We start from the raw sequence: 23,468 nt of genomic DNA, 5'->3' as shown, positions 1-23,468 counted from the left end.
AAATAATAATAATAATAGTAATAATACCCTCTAGTTCCATCCATGTCTTTGTAAATGGCAAGATTTCACTTTTTATGGCTGAGTAATATTCCATTGCATTCACACACACACACACACACACCCGACATCTCTTTTATGTATTTATTCTTTATCCATTCATTTGTTGATGGACATCTCAGCTCTTTCCATAGTTTAGCTATTGTGGACATTGCTACTATAAACACTGGAGTGTAGGTGCCCCTTTGGATCACTACATTTGTATCTTTGGGGTAAATATCCAGTAGCGCAATTGCTGGGTTGTAGGGTAGCTCTATTTTCAACTTTTTGAGGAACCTCCATACTGTTTTCCAGAGTGGTTGTACCAGCTTGTATTCCTACTAAAAGTGTAAAAGTATTCCCCTTTCTCCATGTCCTCACTAATATTTGTCATTTCCTAACTTGCTAATTTTTACCATTCTGACTGGTGTGAGGTGGTATCTCATTGTGGTTTTGATTTGTATTTCCCTGATACCAAGTGATGCTGAACATTTTTTCATGTCTGTTAGCCATTTGTATGTCTTCTTGAAGAAATATCTTTTCATGTCTTCTGCCCATTTCTTGACTGCATTATTTGTTTTTTGGGTGTTGAGTTTGATAAGTCCTTTATAGATTTTGGACACTAGCCCTTTAACTGATAAAACACTTGCAAATACCTACTCCCATTCTGTCAGTGGTCTTTTGGTTTTGTTGACTCTTTCCTTTGCCATGTGAAAGGTCTTTATCTTGATGAAGTCTCAAGTTCATTTTTGCCTTTTTTTTCCCATGCCTTTGGAGATGTGTCTAGCAAGAAGTTGCTGCAGTCAAGATCACAGAGGTTGCTACCTGTGTTCTCCTCTGGAAAATAGTTTTTTAAAGGTTACAGTTTCTCTCCAATCTCCCTCTGTCTTATCATGTCTAGCATCTGGCCACAAATACACCCTCCTGTGCCCAGGAGGATGGATGAATAAGCCAGATGTAAATTCTTGTGGCCTTATTAGAGAGCAGTAACATGAGGATGGGAAGGAGCTACATGTGCCTGATTAGACCACATGCAATGCAAAGTCAGTCCAAGTACAAAGTACTCAGAGAACCGACTGGCAGGTGCATGAGGGAGGGAGTGTGCCCACAGACTGTTGGCGTTTGCTGCGTGTCATGTACCAGCCAGGCTTATTTACTATTTATGAGCCCACTGGGGACTATAAGATTCAGCCAGAGAACAGAAACTTCTTGAGTATCTCTTCTCCATGCATTGCTCTAGACTTTGTCTTTCTATAAACTCAACCCAGATTCTTTCTTTTCCTCTTCTGCTCCTCTGATGACATCCTGATTAGCATCCTGACCCATGTTCGAATCTTTGCCTCAAAGAAAATAAATTTAAAAAAAAATTTCCTGAGGAGGTTGCCTGCCATCAACCCCCTACCTAAAAAAGTAGGAGTGATATATATTCTAAGCACAGGAGAGTCCCCAAACTCCAAACTCCCCCTATTTGCATGCTGATGCCTAGAATTCTACCATCTGAAACTCATCTGTTAGTTTAAGGCTTGTCCCTCTTAAAATACCAAGCTCCCCCTTTAATAGAGGTTACTTTACTCTTTGAGGTTCATAGATGTGAATACAGTCAGGATCTGAGAGCGAAAGAAGGTGTTAACCCCCGGGAACTTGGAGGACAAGTTCTGGACCAGAAGAGAAATGTCAACCTGACACAGGTCTGGTTGCTTACCTTGACATCAATGTATGTATCCATTTCACATTCATGGTCAAGACACCTGTCAAATAAAAACTGTTGATTCAAATGGTCAAGCCACAAATTTTAAGACATTTGAAACTGGCACGAGCCAATTCAGTGAGGTAAGATATGTAAAACATTCTGGGTCTTGCACACCAATAAAATTGCATGTTTTATTAGTTCTGGTATTATCATCCAATTGGAGAAGGATCAACTCCCAAGATGCCTCCCACCACTCCCCCACAGTATACATAAAGGAATTAATGTTTGCCTATTACTCATGGAACATTGTGCTAGACAGCACACTGGCTGTTTTATGTGATCAACATGATAATCTGCCAGGTGGGTATTTATCAGATGATCAAGGTTCCAATCGCAGAGCCACAAACTGCTGACTGACAATTTATGAATGTCAATGGTGCAGTCACATCCTCCTCTAGATCTACCAAGCGGGTGCTACTAATTTAAAGTTGATTAATATTTAACTTCACATCTATTTTGCACAATAAATGTGGGAATTAAATTATATAATATATGTAACATGTGTAATTTATGTTAGGTTTCCTTCTCTCTATGTGATTCTCGGTGCAGACTGATTTCTCCGTTTTATGGTGAGGGCAGGGACTTACCCCTCTGTCTCAAGGAATGAATATCCCCTCTTGTAAGTTCAGAGAATCCCTCTACCTTTACAATAAAAGTTCAAGGATCCCAGTTACATCAAAAATCCCTGATGATAAGTCATTTTAATTTGTTTGTATGGTAATATTCAGAGTAGTATATCCCTATGCCTCTCCTTACTGTGTAAACTTATCAAATAACAAATAGAATTTATAGTGTTAGGAAATCCTACCCTTAAACTGCGAATGTTCTTTCTCAAGGCTACTCTCTAAATTGGATTTTTAAAGAAAAGATAAAAAAAATCAAAATCCTAGAGGAGAACATAGGCAGTAACCTCTTTGACATCGGCCACAGCAACTTCTTTCAAGACATGTCTCCAAAGGCAAAGGAAACAAAAGCAAAAATGAACTGTTGGGAATTCATCAAGATCAAAAGCTTCTGCACAGCAAAGGAAACAGTCAACAAAACAAAGAGGCAACCCACGGAATGTGAGAAGATATTCGCAAATGACACTACAGACAAAGGGCTGATATCCAAGATCTATAAAGAACTCCTCAAACACAACACTCAAAAAACAGATAACCACATCAAAAAATGGGCAGAAGGCATGAACAGACACTTCTCCAAAGATGACATAAAAATGGCTAACAGACACATGAAAAAATGTTCATCATCATTAGCCATCACGGAGATTCAAATCAAAACCACATCGAGATACCACCTTCCACCAGTTAGAATGGCCAAAATTAACAAGACAGGAAACAACATGTGTTGGAGAGGATGTGGAGAAAGGGGAACCCTCTTACACTGTTGGTGGGAATGCAAGATGGTGCAGCCACTTTGGAAAACAGCGTGGAGTTTCCTTAAGAAATTAAAAATAGACTCCATAGTCTCTCATGGTTCACCTCCCCTTCCAATTTCCCTCAACTCCCTTCTCCTCTCCATCTACCCTTAGAGCTTCCCTATGACCCTGCAATTGCACTACTGGGTATTTACCCCCAAAATACAGATGTAGTGAAAAGAAGAGCCATCTGTACCCCAATGTTCATAGCAGCAATGGCCTCAGTAGCCAAACTATGGAAAGAGCCAAGATGCCCTTCAACAGACTAATGGATAAAGAATATATGGTCCATATATACAATGGAATATTATGCCTCCATCAGAAAGGATGAATACCCAACTTTTGTATCAACATGGATGGGACTGTAAAAGATTATGCTGAGTGAAATAAGCCAAGCAGAGAGATTCAATTATCATATGGTTTCACTTACTTGTGGAACATAAGGAATAACATGGAGGACATTAGGAAAAGGAAAGGAAAAGTGAATTGGGGGAAATCGGAGGGGGAGGAGAACCATGAGAGACTATGGACTCTGAGAAACAAACTGAGGGTTTTGGAGGGGAGGGAGGTGGAGGGTTGGGTGAGACTGGTGGTGGGTATTATGGAGAGCACGTATTGCACGGAGCACTGCGTGTGGTGCATAAACAATGAATTTTGGAACACTGAAAAAATTAAATTAAATTTTTAAAAAAGCAGAGCCCCTTGATTGATGCTTCAATCCCAAGAACTGCATCCCAAACATCACCTCTACAACTACCTTCCTCTGAACTTGTCATAGGGGACTCAGTTTTTCTGTACTTAGCATATGTCAACATGGAGTCCATGACATATACTCCACTGATGCCCAAGAACCACCATTGGTAATATGGTCCTCTTCAGGAGCACTCACTTTGTGCCTGGAACCTTATTTTAAACCTTATATACTTCTTCTGAAACAGGGATCTCAACAGCCCCGTGAGATAAGCGATATCACTCCCAATGCATAATAGGAACCTAACCTCAAAAATAACCTGTTGCAGGAAATGCAAACCAAACCACAATGAGATACAACCTCACACCTGTCAGAATGGCTAGACTCAAAAACACAAGAAACAAGTGTTGGCGAAGATGTGGAGAAAAGGAACCCTCACACGCTGTTGGTAGAAATGTAAATTGGTGTAGCCACTGTGGAAAACAGTATGGAGGTTCCTCAAGAAATTAGGACTAGAACTACCATTTGATCCAATAATTTCACTACTGGGTATTTACCCAAAGAAAACGAAAACACTAATTGAAAAATATATACCCTATGTTTATTGCATCATTACTTACAATTGCCAAATATGAAAGCTGTCCAAGTGTCCATCAATAGATGAATGGATAAGGAAGATGTAATACACACACACACTCACACACACACACACACACACACAAATATTACACAGCCATAAAAAAGATAAAATCTTGGTATTTGCGACAACATGGATGGACTTATTATGCTAAGTGAAATAAGTCAGCCTTAGACAAATACCATACGATTACACTTATATGTGGAGTGTAAAAAAAAAAACAAACAAAAACAAATGAGGGACACCTGGATGGCTCAGTCAATTAAGCGTCTGCCTTCAGCTCAGGTCATGATCTCAGGGCCCTGGGATTGAGCCCCATGTCGGGCTCCCTGCTCAGTGGAGAGCCTACTTGAAGATTTTCTCTCTCCCTCTCCCCCTCTCCCTGCACTTGCACCCTCTCTCACTCTCTCAAATGAATACATAAATAAATCTTAAAAAAAAAAAAAAAAAAAGCCAGAGACCACAGAGTGGATTTTTTTTAAAAGACCCAACCATCTGTTTCCTACAAGAAACCTTCTTTAAATATAAAGACACAGATTTAAAGTAATGCACTGGAGAGAAAAATACCAGAAGAAAACTGGATAGATACATTAATATGAGATGAAGTGGACTTCAGAACAAGGGAAACTATCAGAGAGTAAAAGAAGATCTTTATAATGATGATGATAAAGGGGCTAATTCTCCCAGTATGTAACAATGATTAATGCACATGCACTTAATAGCAGATTATCAAAATAGGTGAGGCAAGAACTGATAGAAGTACAAGAAGAAGTAGAGAAATCCACTATTAGAGCTGGAGACTTCAACATCCCTCTACCTGTAATTTAAGATCCAAAAGGCAGAAAACCAATAATGATACAGTTGAATTAAGTAGCAACATTAATCAATTGTATCTAATTAATATTTATAATACATTTCATCCAACAACAGCCGAATACACATTCTTCCCAAACTCACACAGAACATTCACCAGGAGAGATCATATTCTGGGCCACAGAATATGGTGTTTACACCTTCACAGATCATACAAGGTAAACTCGTAGACCACAGTGGGATTAAACTGGAAAGACAGACGGAAAAAATCCCAATATATACACGTTAGTAACTTTTTAATAACTCCCATTGCATCTGCAACTGCCAGCTTCCCCACTGAAAATTATATTTCTTACAAATATCTGACACTATTCCCTATGCTGATTATTATATGAGTCTTCCAATTCAGTGTCTAAGGGAGCATGTAGACTGTGCATGCATTTGGGAAAAGAGGAGCAGAGCAATGAAGATGGGGCAACTGGCAGTCTCCCCTGTCTAATGCAGAGGTAGGTGAGGATACCTGAAGATGCATCTGCAGGCAACCTGGCTTAACCCACACACAATTTTAGGATCTCAATAGTGTTCAGTCTCCAGTGCCTGAAAGATACCATATCCCTGTGCAATTCTTGCAGTATTTGTCCATTACAGCTAAAAGTCTCAGGCTGATTAAGATCTCTTGCCTCTTATGTAAAATGCTAGGCTTCTCAAGATACATTCAAATTAGAAGTGATTTTTTTTTTCACTAAAACTCATTCCGTAAACATTACTGAGCATGTAGAATATATAGAAAAATAACTGGTACAGTCTTTCTCTAAAAAGAGATTAAAAGCTAGCAGGATGCAGGGAGATAAACAGAATTATATAATGCCATTAACATTATGGTGATATTAATACCCCATGCTCCTACAGTGCTTTGAAGTTTACAATGTGCTCTCACATGAATTTTCATTCAAAGGACTTGTACAGCAACAAAAGTGAATAGGGGGACAAAGGGGGATGTTTAGGATGAGGCTGGAGATAACGTGAAAACAAACAAGAACTTGTTGAGTCCCTGCTGTGTATCAGACACTGGCCATCCATCTCTCCATTCTTCTATTCAAAAAGAATCACAGAATAACTGATATATGCCAGGTAGGAACAAGAGATACAATGGTGACAAAACAAAGTCTCCACCCTCAAGGAATTTACATTTGGAAGAAGAGGCAGAAACAAATAGATACATAATGACAGGTGGTAAAAGTGCTAGGTTATCACAAGTAAACCCCAGTCTGCAAAGTAAGCCTTATGCTTCCCCTTCCACAGAGGAAGATTGGGAAGTGCATAAAAGTTAAAGTTTCTCAGGGTCACACAGCCAACATTTAAAATGCTTGAGCACTGGGTGTTATACATAACTAATAAATCATGGAACACTACATCAAAAACTAATGATATACTATATAGTAGCAACGGAACATAATTTTTTTTTAAGGAAAAAATTTCAAAAAATAAAATAAAATGCTTGAACCTGAATTCAAACGCTGTGCTCTTTTGAACAAGGTGCTTCTAGGGTCCACAATGCAGCCATGGGCTTATGAGATAGAAAGGTCACCATTCTATCCTGTCCTGACATTGCACCAAAATCTGGAACCTTCTAAGATGATTGGCCAGAAGAGTGAGTGGAATCACATTAATTCAAAAGAGAAACCAATAGTAAGCAACTTCAACACCAGTGTTGAGATCTGACTTGGCTGGTCCCAGGCTGTCTTCTAGACATCAGCCATTGATGATAGAATAGATAGAATGAGCCACAACTCATTCTGTGAGACTGAGCCAATGGTTCAGTCTCACAGAACCATTAAATATCAAGAGAATACTTAGCACTGTCTTCCCTAAACTTTTCTTTTCTAAGAACTCACCTTTCTAAAGACAATTTTACAGAAAAGGAAGAGAAAAATACAAGAGGCATAATATCAGAATTCAAATTAATGGGAAAATCTACTTCAAGTTGTAAATACATCAGGTTGGGTTTTTTTTCCAAAATCAGAAGGCATTTAAAATCTTTTTTTTAATTGGACACAATAGAATATCTTCTTAAAGTTAAATTGCCAAAATCCAATTACTCACAGGTAATGGCTGCTACTATTGCAATATCTTTCCAGATTTCTTCCAGGCATGTAAATTTTTCCCCATGATAACATTATATGATAAGTTCAGTGTTTCAATCTGTTACTAAAAGGGAATATTTCCAAGTCTACAAGTTCTACATTTTCAATCTGAATGACTGTAATACTAGATTTTCCATCATACCATAACTTACTGAAACAATTTAATATATCAGACATTAACTTAAATTCTAATCTCCTCTATGATCAACTTTTTTTTGTACTTACAGTATAAACTCTGGGTTTACTAACACTTTACTATAAATTCCTAAAGTAGAGTTTCTGCATGAAAGGATTTTCTTATTTTAAGTTTCTTTTTTAAGATTTAATTTATTCATTTGACACAGAGAGAGAGATCAGAAGTAGGCAGAGAGGCAAAGGGAGGGGCGAGAAGGCTCCCTGCTGAGCAGAGAGCACGATGTGGGGCTTGATCCCAGGACCCTGAGATCATGACCTGAGACAAAAGAAGAGACTTAACCCACTGAGCCACCCAGGTGCCCCCTTATTTTAAGTTTTGACACATATTTCCAGAATGACCCCAGAAAGTTTGTCCTTGTGTATACACTCTTACCCACCATATATGGAGCTGACCATCTTTTTATATGTAGACTGACCAACTGCATTTCTCTGTGAATTATGATCCATTTTTTTTAAAAATTTTATTTATTTATTTGACAGATGGAGATCACAAGTAGGCAGAGAGGCAGGCAGAGAGAGAGGAGGAAGCAGGCTCCCTGCCGAGCAGAGAGCCCGATGTGGGGCTCAATGCGGGGCTCAATCCCAGGACCCTGAGATCATGACCTGAGCTGAAGGCAGAGGCTTTAACCCACTGAGCCACCCAGGCGCCCCTATGATTCATTTTTGCTTTCAAGTATCTTATTGACAAAAGTTTTTTATACATCAAAGATATTACGCCTATTTTACATATTTTTTTACATATTTTTTTATTTTTTTTATTATTATTTTTTTTATTTTTTTTATTTATTTTTTTACATTTTTTTATTTTTTTATTATTTTATTATTATTTTTTACATATTTTTATATTTTATTTTACATATTTTTTTACATATATTTTCCAAGGTTTTTCATTTATTTTAAACTTATTTTTCATGCTTTTAAAACACAAATTTTGCTATTTTTATTCAGTCAAATCTAATAATCTTTGGTGGCATGATTACAAAGTCCTCTACCCCCAAAATTATAAGAATATTTAGTTAAACTTCTTTCTAATATTTTAATTAATTTTTTGACATTTATTACTGAGATAACAAAATCTTTAGTCTTCTATTCCCATGAGAAGTTAAAAAGTAATAAAATTTATTTCAACTCATAACATCTACCTCTAAAAAGAAATCAAACAAAAAGCAAAAGAAATCGTTCAAACACAGCTAAAATTAGGCTGTTTCTTTACAATATCTTAATCATCAGCTAAAACCAGAAAACTGACATATTATTTGACCTAGTAAGTCCATTTCTGGACTTAAAGGTGCACACAAAAATGCATTTACAAAATGTTGAGAGCAGCATTATTTGAAAACGGTAATTAAGGGCCCAACTAGGAAAACTGAAGATGTCAATATATAACTTTTGTGATCTCTCACCTAAATATATTCTACAAGCCTGACTCCCAATGCCATCCACCCACCCCTTGTTTCCATATTCCCTGTCCTACCCTTGTCTCCCAAGACTGCTATATTTGCCTGGCTAGCACCCCCCCACCCAATCCAGTCTAGCCTCATGACCAATGCTCATTCTCGACCTGCCTGGTTAACATAAACCTATGAAGACCATTCTCTACCTTAGTACTCAATGTATTTACCTATTGCATTCTATAAAGGATTAGGGAGATCTTATAGCAGCAGCACCAAAACACACATAATAAAACAATAAAATGTAAGAAACTGTTAAGAGACTACACTTGAAAAAGTATGGTGTAGGAAATTAAGCCACATATATGTTTTGAGTGTATGGAAGACAAAGCAAGGGGTAATGGTCCAGTACCTGGTCTTCATTGTCTATGAGGAAGAATCTTACTGGTTCCCAGGGGAACACTCCCTTACACTGGGGTTTAGGACAAATGTTTCCCTTGTGGTCTCAAATGGGGGATACTGAACAGATTCTGCCCTTAATAAAGTCTTAAGGTGGGCTCTTCTTGGTAGACATCCTTGTTAAAGACAGTAACATAATTCTGAATACAGAATACCATTTGCAAGGCTTTCTGTTACTTGTTAGGTGGCACTAAAATACTCCAGAGTGCCAGTTCTAGGTAATGTAGTGTTCCTGGATGCTGGCATACATAGGATTCCTATCAAATTAGAAAAAAAATTTAAATTCACTTTTCAACAGGAATTAAAAAGTTCTAATGAGAAGAATATAAGGGATCTAGGAAAATCAACAGAGAAGTTTATTGCAGAGGATTTTTCAAAGACTTATTTATTTATTTATCTATTTGAGGCGGGGAGGGTCTTAAGGAGAAGGAGAGAGAATCCTAAACAGACCTCCAGCTGAACGCAGAGCCCAAGGCAGGGCTCCATGCCAGGATCCCTCATGATCCCATGACCCCTCCCATAAGATCATGACCTGAGCCAAAATTAAGAATCACTAAATTGACTGAAACACCCAGGTCCTCCCAGAGGCTTTTTATATGCCCCAAACCCTCAATTTAAATCATAAAAAGCTCCCAAGTATAACAGAACTGGAAAAAGAAACATCAAGGAATAGGTTGTTTGTGGTATGCTTTGTTACTATTATTTTGGGGGAAGTGCTCGTTTCTCCTTTCATCTAGTTCACTCTCTCCTTTCTTAGCTTATTCTCTTCAGATATAATGTCTTTCCTGCAGATTCCGGGACTATCTATTTTCTATGGTTGAACTGGATTTTCGTCATCTCAACTATTCGAATTTTTAAAACTTATGTGCTATATGAACGTCCTTGGGCATACAGATATTCTTCTTGAAAGAGTTTTGTCTTCTGATGGCCAAATATCTGATCTGAAAAAAACAAACAAACCTATTTTGCTATAATATAGCAATAGTAGAAAATCCCTGAGGTTTGAATCATCAAACCTGGTTTAAAATCTCTATTAGTTCAACTATTTTAGAATACTTAGTTCGGCTATTTTAGAATACTTAGAATATTTTAGTACTACATATGAGATCATGCAGTACTTGTCTTTCTGTGTCTGGCTTATTTCATTTAGCATAACTTGCCCTACTCATAGGGACAGAGAGTAGAATGGTGGTGACCAGGGCTGGGAGAAGTGCGAGATGGGAGGTGTTGGTCAAGAAGCACAACATTTGAGTTATGCAAGATGAATAAGTTCTGGAAATCTAATGTAGAGCATGGTGACTACAGTTAGAAATATTTTTATTCTTAAAATTTGTTAAAAGGGTAGATCTTCAGTGTTTTCATGACAAACAAAAAAGAAACAGAAAAGTACTTGAATATTAAAAAAAAATTCTCTGTCTTTCACCAAGTCAGACTGGTTGTTGAAAAATAAACAATCTTGTCTGTTCACTCCTAAAGTGAGGAGTTTTGGATTAAGTCATCCCTGAAGCTTTAACAGTCAGTTTGTCCATAATACCAATGACTGTAGCTCTACATTCCATCAAGAGCCCTGTGGGCAATGAATACTGTTACGCTGAAAAGACATTAAAAAAAAAAAAAAAAAGTACTCATATACAAAAAAAAAAAAAAAAAAAAAAAAAGAGCCCTGTGGGGCCAGTCAGGTCTAAGTGTCTCTTGCTGCAGGGAGGAGTACTTTATCAGGGCCTGATTCTTCTTTTCCTTTAAAGGAGGAGGTGAAGATTAAGTACTCAGGCTATTTAATGAACCACTTAAGCCCTATCCACCCACTATAATTCTGATAAACCAAAGTAAGTTCCAGATTCTCTCATCTGCCAGAATGGTACCAGGAGAAAACTTCTGGAGTCTATCACACAAAAATTATTCACTGAATGCTTGTTTAAAATGACAAGATGTGTTTTATTCAAGACTATTGCAACAGGGATTAAGATGATTGCAATAAAGGAGAGAGATGAAGCTTAACTCCAAATACAATAAGGATAGGAGGAGATTTATAGCCAACTAGCAGAGTGAAGGGGTCAGTGGATGGAAAATTATGAAAAGGACACGTCGAGACCAAGGAGTTCTTGCTAAACTAGCTTAACAGGATCTTACAAAGATAAGCCAAGAACTTAGATACAAGGAGTTAGATATCAAGGGTTAAGGGATGACACATTTGATCAGATGTCAAAGGTCGGGGCTTCTTGCTGAACTGATTCAGCAGGATTCTCAGCAAGGAAAGATACAGATGGCCAAGAACCAGGCCTAGTTGAAGAAGGCTCAGAAGAGCCCAATTAAAACGCTAATCACAAAAGTTTACACAGTGTACAAACCGATTTATATAACATTCTTGAAATAATGTAGTTATGGGGATGGAAAACAGGTTAGAGATGTCTAGGGGATAGAGCTTTAGAGGGAGGAGGTATGGGTGGCTGTAGGTTGTAACATATGATGCATCTTGACTGTGGTGGTAGTTCCTAAAGTTACACATTGAATAAAATTAGATACACGCATGTGAAAGCATGTGTAACTGGTAAAATATGAAAAAGGTGTGTGGATAGTACTAATGTCAATTTCATGGTGTTGTTATTGTATTGTAGCTATGAAAGATGCTAACATTGGCAGAGGGTGGGTGAGAAGTGCATGGGTCCTCTGTGTTTGTGTGTGTGTATGTGTGTAAAACTTCCTGTTACTCTATGTTTAAGAGCTTAAAAATAATGGTTTTTGTAATAGAAAAATTTGATTGCTATATTTTTTCTTTTTTTTAAGATTTTATTTATTTATTTGACAGACAGAGATCACAAGTAGGCAGAGAAGCAGGCAGAGAGAGAGGAGGAAGCAGGCTCCCTGCTGAGCAGAGAGCCCGATGCGGGGCTCGATCCCAGAACCCTGGGATCATGACCTGAGCCAAAGGCATACGCTTTAACCCACTGAGCCACCCAAGTGCCCCTGATTGCTATATTTTGGAGTGAATTTAAAATATACTCAAGCTATAACTGCTGAATAATTTGGTAACATTATAGATCGCATTTTCATTTAAGCAGTAACTAAATTTAAAAAATCTTACAGATATTAAAAAAAAAAGAAGAGCCCAATTAACATTTGTTCCTTGTCAAGTCCAAAAAATATTTGGATTTGAATCCTTGATTTGCCACTGACTAAATTTGCAGTTGTGCAAATGTGGGCAAGACATTAACTTCTTCTTAAGCTTCAGCTTCCCCTATGTGGAGATGATCATACCCACTCTCCTGACCCAACAGAGACATCATGAGAATGAAAATCAAGATGAGATGCTGCAGGTGAAAGCCTTTGGTAAAGTATAAAGCCCTTCATACATGTGACGAAGCCACTCCTGCAGGACAGAAGGCAAGCCATTAGTCAAATGACCATAGCATTGCCATCTCCCTCTTGTCAGAGGAAAGGCACTGGAGTAGGATGACTTTTACTGTCCAGTCAGGGTATTTCCAGCAGGAAACAAGAATCATCAGGATAAAGAATTTCTAGGCCACAAAGGGGAAACCCTAGCCAGTTTTTTGGAGTAGTCATGATGATCTGCATGCTCAAGAGAGCCTTGTAAGAATATCCAATAAATGATGCTCTCCCCTCACAACACTATACTCCTAACCCAAACGTACTTTCTCCCGAGATAGACGTGGAGGAGGATGGTCTGCACCATGGGCCAGAGCAACCACACCGATGTGAAGGAATTCATCTTCCTGGAACTCACTCACTTCCAGGAGCTAGAATTTTTCTTGTTTGTGGTCTTCCTTGTTGTGTATGTAGCAACTGTGCTAGGCAATGCCCTCATTGTGGTGACCATTAGCTGTGAGTCCCACCTTCACACCCCCATGTACTTTTTGCTGCGGAACAAATCGGTCCTGGACATTGTTTTTTCATCTGTCACCGTTCCCAAGTTCCTGGTGGATCTGTTATCGGAGAGGAAAACCATCTCCTACAATGGCTGCATGGCACAGATCTTCTTCTTCCACTTCGCTGGTGGGGCAGACATTTTCTTCCTCTCTGTGATGGCCTATGACAGATATCTCGCTATCGCCAAACCCCTGCATTATGTGACCATTATGAGGAAAGAGGTGTGGGTGGGCTTGGTGGTGGCTTCCTGGGTAGGTGGTGGTTTGCACTCAATTGTTCAGATAATTTTGATGCTTCCGCTCCCCTTCTGTGGCCCCAACATCCTGGATGCCTTCTACTGTGATGTGCCCCAAGTGGTTAAGCTGGCCTGTACCGACACCTTTGCCCTAGAGCTTCTCATGATCTCTAACAATGGGCTCGTGACTCTGCTGTGGTTCCTCCTGCTGCTGGGGTCCTACACTGTCATTCTGGCGATGCTGAGAGCTCACTCTGGGGAGGGTCGGAAAAAGGCCCTGTCCACCTGCACCTCCCATATCCTCGTGGTGACTCTGCACTTCGTGCCTTGCGTCTATATCTATTGTAGGCCCTTCACTATGCTGCCCATGGACACGGCTGTGTCCATCAATAACACAGTCATTACCCCCATGCTGAACCCCATGATCTACACCCTGAGGAACCAGGAGATGAAGTCAGCCATGAAAAGACTGCAGAGAAGGCTTGGGCCTTCCGAGAGCAGTAAACTGGGGTGAGCACTCACATGGAGACTGGAAATCTATGATCTGGTTTCCGCAAACTGCTATCCTGAGGCGACAGGCCACTAGCTCTCTCACCAGTCATTTCTGTATATCCTCATAGCCTCTCAACTCTCAGCAGGAATCTAACAACCAAAGGAAGAGATGGGATTGAACATGAGCTATTGGGCTTGTGAACTTGGGAGAAGCAGGAGGTAGAAGATGAAAATCAATGACCTAATGCTAATTTGGTGCAATCTTTGATTCTCATGCCAACATATTTTACCTAACTTTTATCACCTGCAATATGGAAATGACACTGTCCATTTACAAGGTGTTCATGAGAATGAAGAATGATAAATGTTGAGAGGATGGTTGTTCTGACGATTAACACCATTCATTAATCAGGCATACAGTCCATGTTCCCTAACTGTCAATCCCTCTAATCCTAGATATGCACATATGGAAATTATGGATGTATCTATGTCACACACGCTCTCTCTAGTGACCCTGTATTTCCAGTTAGTTATTAAAATTACTTCTTGGCTTAATATTCTGAATACAGAATCTCCAATATATTTCACCAACTAGTGAAAAGAGAAGAAATGTTTTAAAAGTTGTGTTCAGTCAGATATATACCTGGACAAATCTACACATGGACCAAGAATTTCCTCTTATTGGGTCCATTCTACTAATTTGCCCACTGAAATTAATCTCAAAAGTACAGTTTGGGGATATAGCTGCACAAAACCCACCATGGTAATTTATATTAACCGAACTTTCTTCTTCCCTCTCTCTCTTCCTCTTTCACCCTCAGAGCTTTTATAGTTGGAGAAAATCTACAGTTTTTGTCTTTGAATGCCTGACAATTCCAGAGAAGTCACTTAGAACAGCAACAATAAAAATACCTAAGGAACACCTTTCCACACACTCAAGACCCATTTTGTGTGCCAGGAGAGGAAAGAAACATATTATATGCAGGGTCATTTAGGAACAGCCCTGGGTCTGTGTCATAATCCACCTCTCTCCTAAGAAGAATTCCATAGAAGTTAGTATGTAGAAAGACAATAAATGTCTCTTTGCTCCCTAGGTTCACATCAAATTCCACCCCTCAGCCTACAATCGTCATTCAAAAATCAGACAATTAGTAAAGAAGCAACATACAGGAAATCAGGATATTGTAACATACAGAACAATTTTTTTTTGCAAGTTGTTATGATGCATTAAAAAGTCCTGGTAAGTGACACACATCTGTGATCTTCACTGAGTCCTACAAGACAGAGATATTAGGCCAAGACTTTCTTTTTTTTTTTTTAACTTTTGTTTTTATTTTATGCAGAATTTACTCCCAGGCCATAAGGTTTTTTTCTTTAGTTTCTTCTGTGATGCAACCTCCTCTTCTAGTTTAGGAACAACCTTCTCTTTTGCACTAGGGATCATCTCAGTGGGGCAGGGAGAGCTCATGTGTGGGTTAATCCGACCATGAGCTCTGTATGGGGGCTTTGTTCACCTGGATGTGCTCAGTGACCAGAGAACCTCCATCTAAACCCTTAGGTTCAGCATGACTCTGCATTTTTAAGCATGTGCAGTAAGAATTCAGTCCTCCTTTTGGGCCACCAACCCTGTATCCAGCCCCACTGTTTGGCCTGGGTGCACCAACCAGCTCCTCCATTATAGCAACAGAATGGCAGACATTGCTTCTGCAAAGTGACATCCTTCAGATACTTGGTCGCTTTTCAGATATGCACACCCTTGATGGCCTGGGTAGTTTTATGTGTGTTCTTAAAATGAATACGGAGATTTGCATGATTTTGTAGGGTTTTCTGGGTCAAGTGAATAGTGAACCATTTTCAGAGGTCACTTATGGAAGAGGCTAGGACAAGATTTCTAATCACACATCAGTGCTTCTCAAAATTTTAAGAATTATTGCCCCCCTCCAAGGAACTGTATTAGGTATTTTTCCTAATCCTCTCCTACAAGAAAATTTAATACCAAAGATATACTATGTATCTTTTTATGGACTGAGGTTCTTTGAAGGGCCAGGCAGCATTCTAATCTAAGATTTTTTTGGCCCCCCCAAGAACCAATTTTTGTCCCTTGGGCATGTTGTTCACACTGAGAATAAATGATTATATGACATTGGATATTTCTATTAATGTGTTTCCCTAAAACTCAGAGGAACACAGCATAGATAGATTTATGCCTTCTGGGGCTTTACAAGAATTTGGAAAGCATAGAAATGTGGGCATCTCGGGCACCTGGGTGGTTCAGTGGATTAAGCCGCTGCCTTCGGCTCAGGTCATGATCTCAGGGTCCTGGGATCGAGTCCCGCATTGGGCTCTCTGCTCAGCAGGGAGCCTGCTTCCTTCTTTCTCTCTCTCTGCCTGCCTCTCTGTCTCTGTGATCTCTGTCAAATAAATAAATAAAAATCTTAAAAAAAAAAAAGAAAGAAATGTGGGCATCTGTGTATGTGTGTATATGTATGTGTATGCAGGGAGTGGGTGGGTATGCATGTACATACATGTGGACTTGCATGCAGTAATGACTTGGAAACTGTTTAATAACTCCCACTGGAACTCCAACATGATCAAAGAAGGTCCGTTCTCTTTCCACATTCACACCCAGTGAAATTCCCTTTGCTAATTCTTGTATTAGGCTTAGGCCTGAGGGACTAGTGCATGTGGCAGGGGCACGTTGGGACAAGCAGAAGAGCCATGATGACATGACTCCCTGAGTCTGCCCTTTCCAGTGCAAAGGTGAAGAGAAGACCTTGAAGACTAGCATAACTAATCTTGAGAAGGACTTGACCTTCTAACACAATGGTTACCCGGCATCATACGTGCTGACACCCACCCACCCAGTCTCAGATGGTGCGAGTTCCTGGTTAGATACCGAAGGTTTAGGTAAGGACATGGACCTATCAGTGTGAGACATGTGGATAATGCATGAATAGGATAAGCATGAAAAATACACCAGGTGTATAAGATACTGTCAAAATAGCTCTCTCTTTAGTGAGAGACAATGAAGTGGATGTTAAATATTGGGAAAGGAGGAATGTCTTTCTAAGAAGGGGCCACAGACATGGGGTCAGCCTGTTAAAAGAGAAAGCAGCTGGTATTTGGTAGAACAACTGAATTGCATTTAAGAAGATTTTGTTCTATCTTGGGGTCTGTCCATGGGGATCACAGAACATTTTTCCACAAGACGGGTGCTTCCTCAAAAAAACATGATTTTAAAATGCCCTAAATTTCCTTAAAAACTGTAGAAGTTTCAAAGGCAGCCTCATATCCACACATTGCCCATGATTCACTGGGTCCCTTTTGCCTTTGACCCAGAGTCAGTTTTATTCCCAAACTGATGACTTAGCACTGAAACCTTTGGTCCACTTGGTTAATCCACACAAGTTCACTGAAATACAAACAAGCAAGTTGGTTCAAAGAGAAGCTGTTCTACTGGATAGCATTTTACATTCTGCCAAAGTCTTCTTAAATAACTCTTTGTGACAGGGAAGATCCTGTTTTTCAGGGGAAAGGGAAAGAAATCAAGTTATTTGAACTTTACAGACATGATTGTAGTTGCTGTTTATGCTACCCAGTGAACTAAGTGTTATGCTTGCTAGTTTACAGAGGAGGGAACTGAAGAAAAATAGAGGACTTGGTCCAGGTTAAAAAGAAGAAAGAGGCAGAATTCCAGTCCAGGTATGCCCTACTCCAAAGCCCTTATCATTGTTCCACACCACACCACATTATTTTACAACTCAGGATCTGAAAAACAGAGAGAGAAGTGACTTTTTCAAGGTCACAAAGCTATTTTATAGCCTGGATCAGAAAACGCATCTTTATCTGGTATCCCTGAGGTCAAGTCAAGGACATTAACAAAAGAGTTGCTTAGTCTGTGTTTGTCAAGATCCTTCTTACTCACCCACACTCCAGTGTCAATGCTCATAAGTCTTGATAAGCCCTTAGCAGGTAGGTTTGTTCATTAATCTAAAAACAAAACAAAATAAACAACAACAACAAAAATAACACCTTTTTTGAGCACCTAACACATGCCCCAGACTAAGTAAAGCTTTGGTGATGTAACATAAATGAAACACTGAGCAGGCAGGATGAACTTGAGAGGTAAGAGGGAAATTATACTGAACTAAGGAGAGACAGACACGTAAGCACTTAGATGGAACAATGTTACAAGTGCCAGAGGAAAAGTCAGAGCAGGGAATGATGAGTCCCAAAGCCGTGTCAGGAAAGTTTTCACAACAGAAGACTCTGAACCTGAGTGTTGTGAAGGCGGATAAATGGGAAATTCTGGAGCTGGGGAGTGCATGGTGGGTAGATCGAGCCACAGGAACACGGATCCAAAGGCGTGGGCCAGCAAGAAGTTGCATAACATTTAAACCCCTGAAACAGGACCAAAAGAAACAGGGTACCAGATAATACCAAGAGGAGTTTAATCTTTATTCTGTAGAAAATAGGGAACCATTAAAAATCTTCAGACAAAGAACAGATGGTCCCATTTGTGATTTGTAATTACATTTCTGAAAAAAAACAGAGAGGATGGGGGCGCCTGGGTGGCTCAGTGGGTTAAAGTCTCTGCCTTCAGCTCGGATCGTGGTCTCAGGGTTCTGGGATCGAGCCCCGCATCGGGCTCTCTGCTCGGTGGGGAGCCTGCTTCCTCCTCTCTCTCTCTTCCTGCCTCTCTGCCTGCTTGGGATCTCTGTCTGTCAAATAAATAAATAAAAATCTTTAAAAGAAAAAAAAAAGAAAGAAAGAAAAACAGAGAGGATGAATTAGAGAAAACTATACTGAAGGGAAGGAGACCAGGAAAGGACAACAAAGGAAACTTGAAATGATCTAAGGAGAGATAAGGGGTTAACTGAGGAGGAAGAGAAGGGGGCCACACTGGGAGAGGTTAAGAAAGTAGAATCCTCCGGAGAGCCTGTACAGTGTCCGGGTTCCTTGCAATGTGAGTGGCTCAGTATAAATCTTTTGGATAAAACATGCTACCTGTCAGTGCCTGCTGCAGAGGCTACTGTGCTCACCGAGAGAGAATCAACAGAGGAAACAAGGCAAGTGGTCATACTCTTCAGAGCAAAGGAGATGCAAGCTGTGTTTGGGGGTTATTTACCCACATAACTTCTCAAGGCTCTCAAAGCTTGTTTCTACACCAACCAAGAGCAATGCTTCCCAGGTGGACACGTTCTGGAGACCACCTAGATGGTGGTGCCAGATGGCTCAGACAGATGCTTAGGCTGAAGATGGCTTTTTTCCTCTGTGTTAACTTTGTTACCACTGCCACCATCATAAATCTCAGAAATTACTGAAATGGCATGAGTAGAATATGTATTGTGCTGAAAGCTAAACTTCATCACTAGCTTTCTCTATGTCCTCCTGCGTGTCAATTAAATCTCCCTGAGACTTAATTTTTTTTTTTTCAAAATTGACCCTCAAACAATAAAAGGTTGCTCACTCCTGACTCCCACGGGCAAAATAGAATGAACTGAAAATTCTCTAAGTTGTATCTGCCACCTTCTTCCCAAACAGGACTCTATAGTAAGAGAACCTATGGGAGTCCAGGGGCAGGGAACTACCATTGTTCCATTGGGTGTACTTGCATTGCCTACAACCCTGCAGAAAGCTTGCTCTTCATGCCCTCTCTCTCTCTATGTATGCATGCCTGGATTCTGCTGTCTTCTTTGGGAACAGAATCATGACTGGTGCCATCCTTGTCATCTTTTTGTTAAACCCCGACCTCTGGGTATCAACCAAATGAAATTTTAAAAAGTTAAAAAAAAAAAAAAAGGCTTGTCACTTCTGAAAGATAATAGAAGGGCCGTGGTCTAAAATTCCTTAGTCATGGAGAGAGGAAACAAAGGGGCTGATAAATCCACCCTTGAAAAGACTAGGAAAATTCTGTAAAAAGAGTCTCTTACACAAATTATCCTTGGATTTATATATTCTCAAGCTGGCGAGCAATGTGGACGAGTAGAAAGATTCTAGAACTAAGAGAAGAGATTTGTGTTATGTTTCCTGGGCCACTGGTTTTCCATATGACCTTGGAAAACTGGCTTAATGTTTCCTGAGTTCGCTTTTCCAGTTTTGGTATTAACTGATGTGGGAATGTTAATACTTTCCCCTCTAACCTCAGAGGGATATTAGAAAAATTGATTATAATTAGGTGTGCAGTGCTTTAAAAACTATAACATGCTGTTCAAATCAATTCCTATCATGGTGTCACTGTAAGGCCTGAGTGTTGGTTTATTCTAATGGGTTTTAAGGCATAGAAACAAAGTGGAATGAGAATAAAATCAGAGGAGCTGATTCCTCTTTTTTATAGAATTTTCCCACACACAGAGGGGTAGGGAACCCACAGCTCCTTCCATGAAGCCTTCCTTAGTTCTCTTCCTTGACAACCTCTGGGGTGGATTTTTTTTTTTTTTTGAACCAAAATATCATGTAACATTTAATAATTTCAAATATATTTATGACAAGCTACAGATTGAAGTTATATACACAAATATGATTTTAGCCACAAAAACCCAACAAACTGCTTACATTTAAGTCACTGGATCTGGCAGAAGTCAATTTAGAGTCTTCTAGTCCGCTAAATTCACCTTCCTTAAGTTATACAGAAATACAATCTGATAGTTTTGATTTAAAGAGGTGCTGTTATCACATTGCAACACTCAGAAAATTGTATCTGTCTGTACAATGTCTTTCACATGCTCTACTAATACTTAAAGCACCATTGCAAGACTAAATGTGTACAACACTGAATCACAATTTCCAAGCTTAACTGGGTTCTAACAACTAGGATTGGGATGAAATGACAAGAATTTCCTCTCCTTCAGTCCAACGCAAAAACAGCCCCTTCTGTCCTGTCTAGGGTTGAATTTTAACAGATGCCAAAAGCCCCTGTGAATATAGTAGGGAGGTGAATGATCTAGCTCAAACCACATTTTGGGCTAATGAGGGAGCTGAAGCAAGTAGAACTGAGTGACCTCCCCAGGTAACATAGCAGGTTCATAAAGAATAAGATATATGATTAAAATATATTTATGCTGTTCAATTTCCATGTAAGAGATAAATCTTTGCTCGATTTCAGTGCCTCAGCAGTATTATTGTTTCTTTCAAAGCTGTACATGGTGGAAGGAATATCATCCAATGGCCCTGAGAAATCATACCAGGGTGTCTGAATTTATTTTTTGTGGACTTACCCAGTCTCAAGAACTGAGCTTGCTCTTATTTTTCTTTTTATCTGTAGTTTATGTAACAACTGTGTTAGCAAATGTTGCCATCATGGTCACTGTGACCTGTGAGTCCCGCCTTCACACCCCCATGTATTTCCTGCTCCGCAATCTCTCGGTCTTGGACATCTGCTTCTCCTCCATCACTGCTCCCAAGGTCCTCGTGGACCTTCTGTCAAGGACAAAGACCATCTCCTTCAATGGTTGCATCACTCAGATGTTCTTCTTCCACCTTCTCGGTGGGGCAGACATTTTTTCTCTCTCTGTCATGGCCTTTGATCGCTACATGGCCATCTCCAAGCCTCTGCACTACGTGACCATCATGAGTAGGGGGCGATGCACTGCCCTCATTGTGGCCTCCTGGGTGGGGGGCTTTGTCCACTCCATCGTGCAGATTTCCTTGTTGCTGCCCCTCCCCTTCTGTGGACCCAATGTCGTTGATGGCTTCTACTGCGATGTCCCCCAGGTCCTCAAACTCGCCTGCACAGACACATTTGTTCTTGAGATCTTAATGATTTCCAACAACGGTCTGGTCACTACTCTGTGGTTTGTCCTTCTTCTTGTGTCCTACACAGTCATCTTGATGATGTTGAGGTCTCACACCGGGGAGGGCAGAAGGAAAGCCATCTCCACCTGCACAGCACACATCACTGTGGTGACCCTTCACTTTGTGCCCTGCATCTATGTCTATGCCCGGCCCTTCACTGCCCTCCCCATGGACAGAGCCGTCTCCATCACCTTCACGGTCATCATCCCTGTCCTGAACCCCATGATCTACACCCTGAGGAACCAGGAGATGAAGTCATCCATGAGGAGACTGAAGAGAAGACTTATGTTTTCTGAAAGAGGATAGACTCATTATAGATTGTCAATCAAGATACAAACATATAATTGAAATATGTTTTAAAACACCAGCTGTCTTATTTCACTCAGCATAATCTCTTCCAGTCCCATCCATGTTGCTAGTCAAGTATCATATGGTTTCACTTATTTGTGGAGCATAACAAATAATATGGAGGACAAGGGTAGATGGAGAAGAGAAGGGAGTTGAGGGAAATTGGAAGGGGAGGTGAACCATGAGAGACTATGGACTCTGAAAAATAACCTGAGGGTTTTGAAGGGGCGGGGGTGGGAGGTTGGGTGACCTTGGTGGTGGGTATTAGGGAGGGCACGTATTGCATGGAGCACTGGGTGTGGTGAAAAAACAATGAATACTGTTACGCTGAATAGAAATAAAAAAATTAAAAAAAATCAGCTGTCACATATCGGGGCTCAACCACACATAGACAATTAACTACAGTAGGATGGCACAGACACAAAGGATCAGTGACCTGAAATACTGGTATTGAGAAAGAACACCGACGGGAAGTTAAACAGAAAGAACATAGTCCTTGAGGAGCAACTGACAGCAAGCGGGTGTAAATGTGAAATATAATAGAAGATCTTGGGTGTTCCAGCAATAGGGTGGAGGTTAGTGCTGCGATACCCATACATGCAGTAGGCAACGGGGACATCTGTCTCAACATAGTAGGGCTCTAGCAGCTGGGACTCAGTCCAGCAGTAGTTACCCTATGACGATTTATTAAGCATATACCGTGTGCCAGATACCACTTGTAAACCTTCTCTATCACCTCTGCTTTGTCAGCAACAATTGGACCTTCTTTTTAATCAATTCATCTATAAAATACACTGGCACGACCCCCACAACCACCCAAGATACATAAAGACTTAGATTTTAAGGATTTCCATGACCTTTTACTTCCTGTGACTTTGTCAGAATTGGATGTGACCTGGGACCTTGGGGCCTTACAAAATCAGACTGCATAAACACAACAACGGCAAGAATCTGGAACAGCCTGTCCTACCGTTCATACCACTGCTTACGGCAGAAGCTAGTCTGATATTTGGGAAAAGAAAAAGCTGTAACCAACCCAATAAATACTTTTATTTTTCCTATGTGCCCTCCTTTATCATTTCCCTTACCACAGTGTATTAAAATACCCCATAAAATGTCATATTATTCGATCTGGTTTTCCTTTATATTCCCAGTATCTAGAATAGTGTCTGACCTATAAA

The 23,468-nt window shown here is 40.0% G+C and overlaps 2 protein-coding genes across 2 annotated transcripts; both read left to right on the top strand.

The window, feature by feature from the left end:
• Positions 1 to 13,222: 13,222 nt before the first annotated feature.
• On the top strand, positions 13,223 to 14,167 carry OR4D6 (olfactory receptor family 4 subfamily D member 6; the record flags this gene model as incomplete). The annotated part of the gene is made up of 1 exon (XM_080816554.1): positions 13,223 to 14,167. The coding sequence occupies one exon, from the start codon at positions 13,223 to 13,225 to the stop codon at positions 14,165 to 14,167; it is 945 nt and encodes a 314-aa protein (XP_080672680.1).
• Positions 14,168 to 21,309: 7,142 nt separating this feature from the next.
• On the top strand, positions 21,310 to 22,245 carry LOC308351110 (olfactory receptor 4D9-like; the record flags this gene model as incomplete). Its single annotated transcript, XM_080816590.1, has 1 exon — positions 21,310 to 22,245. One exon carries the CDS (start codon positions 21,310 to 21,312, stop codon positions 22,243 to 22,245), a length of 936 nt encoding a protein of 311 aa, XP_080672716.1.
• Positions 22,246 to 23,468: the final 1,223 nt, after the last annotated feature.

The sequence above is a fragment of the Martes martes genome (genome assembly GCF_963455335.1).
Source record: "Martes martes genome assembly, chromosome: 10".
NCBI classification, from domain to species: Eukaryota; Metazoa; Chordata; class Mammalia; order Carnivora; family Mustelidae; genus Martes; species Martes martes.
The sequence above is the reverse complement of the archived record's forward strand: the minus strand, read 5'-3'. Positions and strand labels throughout refer to the sequence as shown.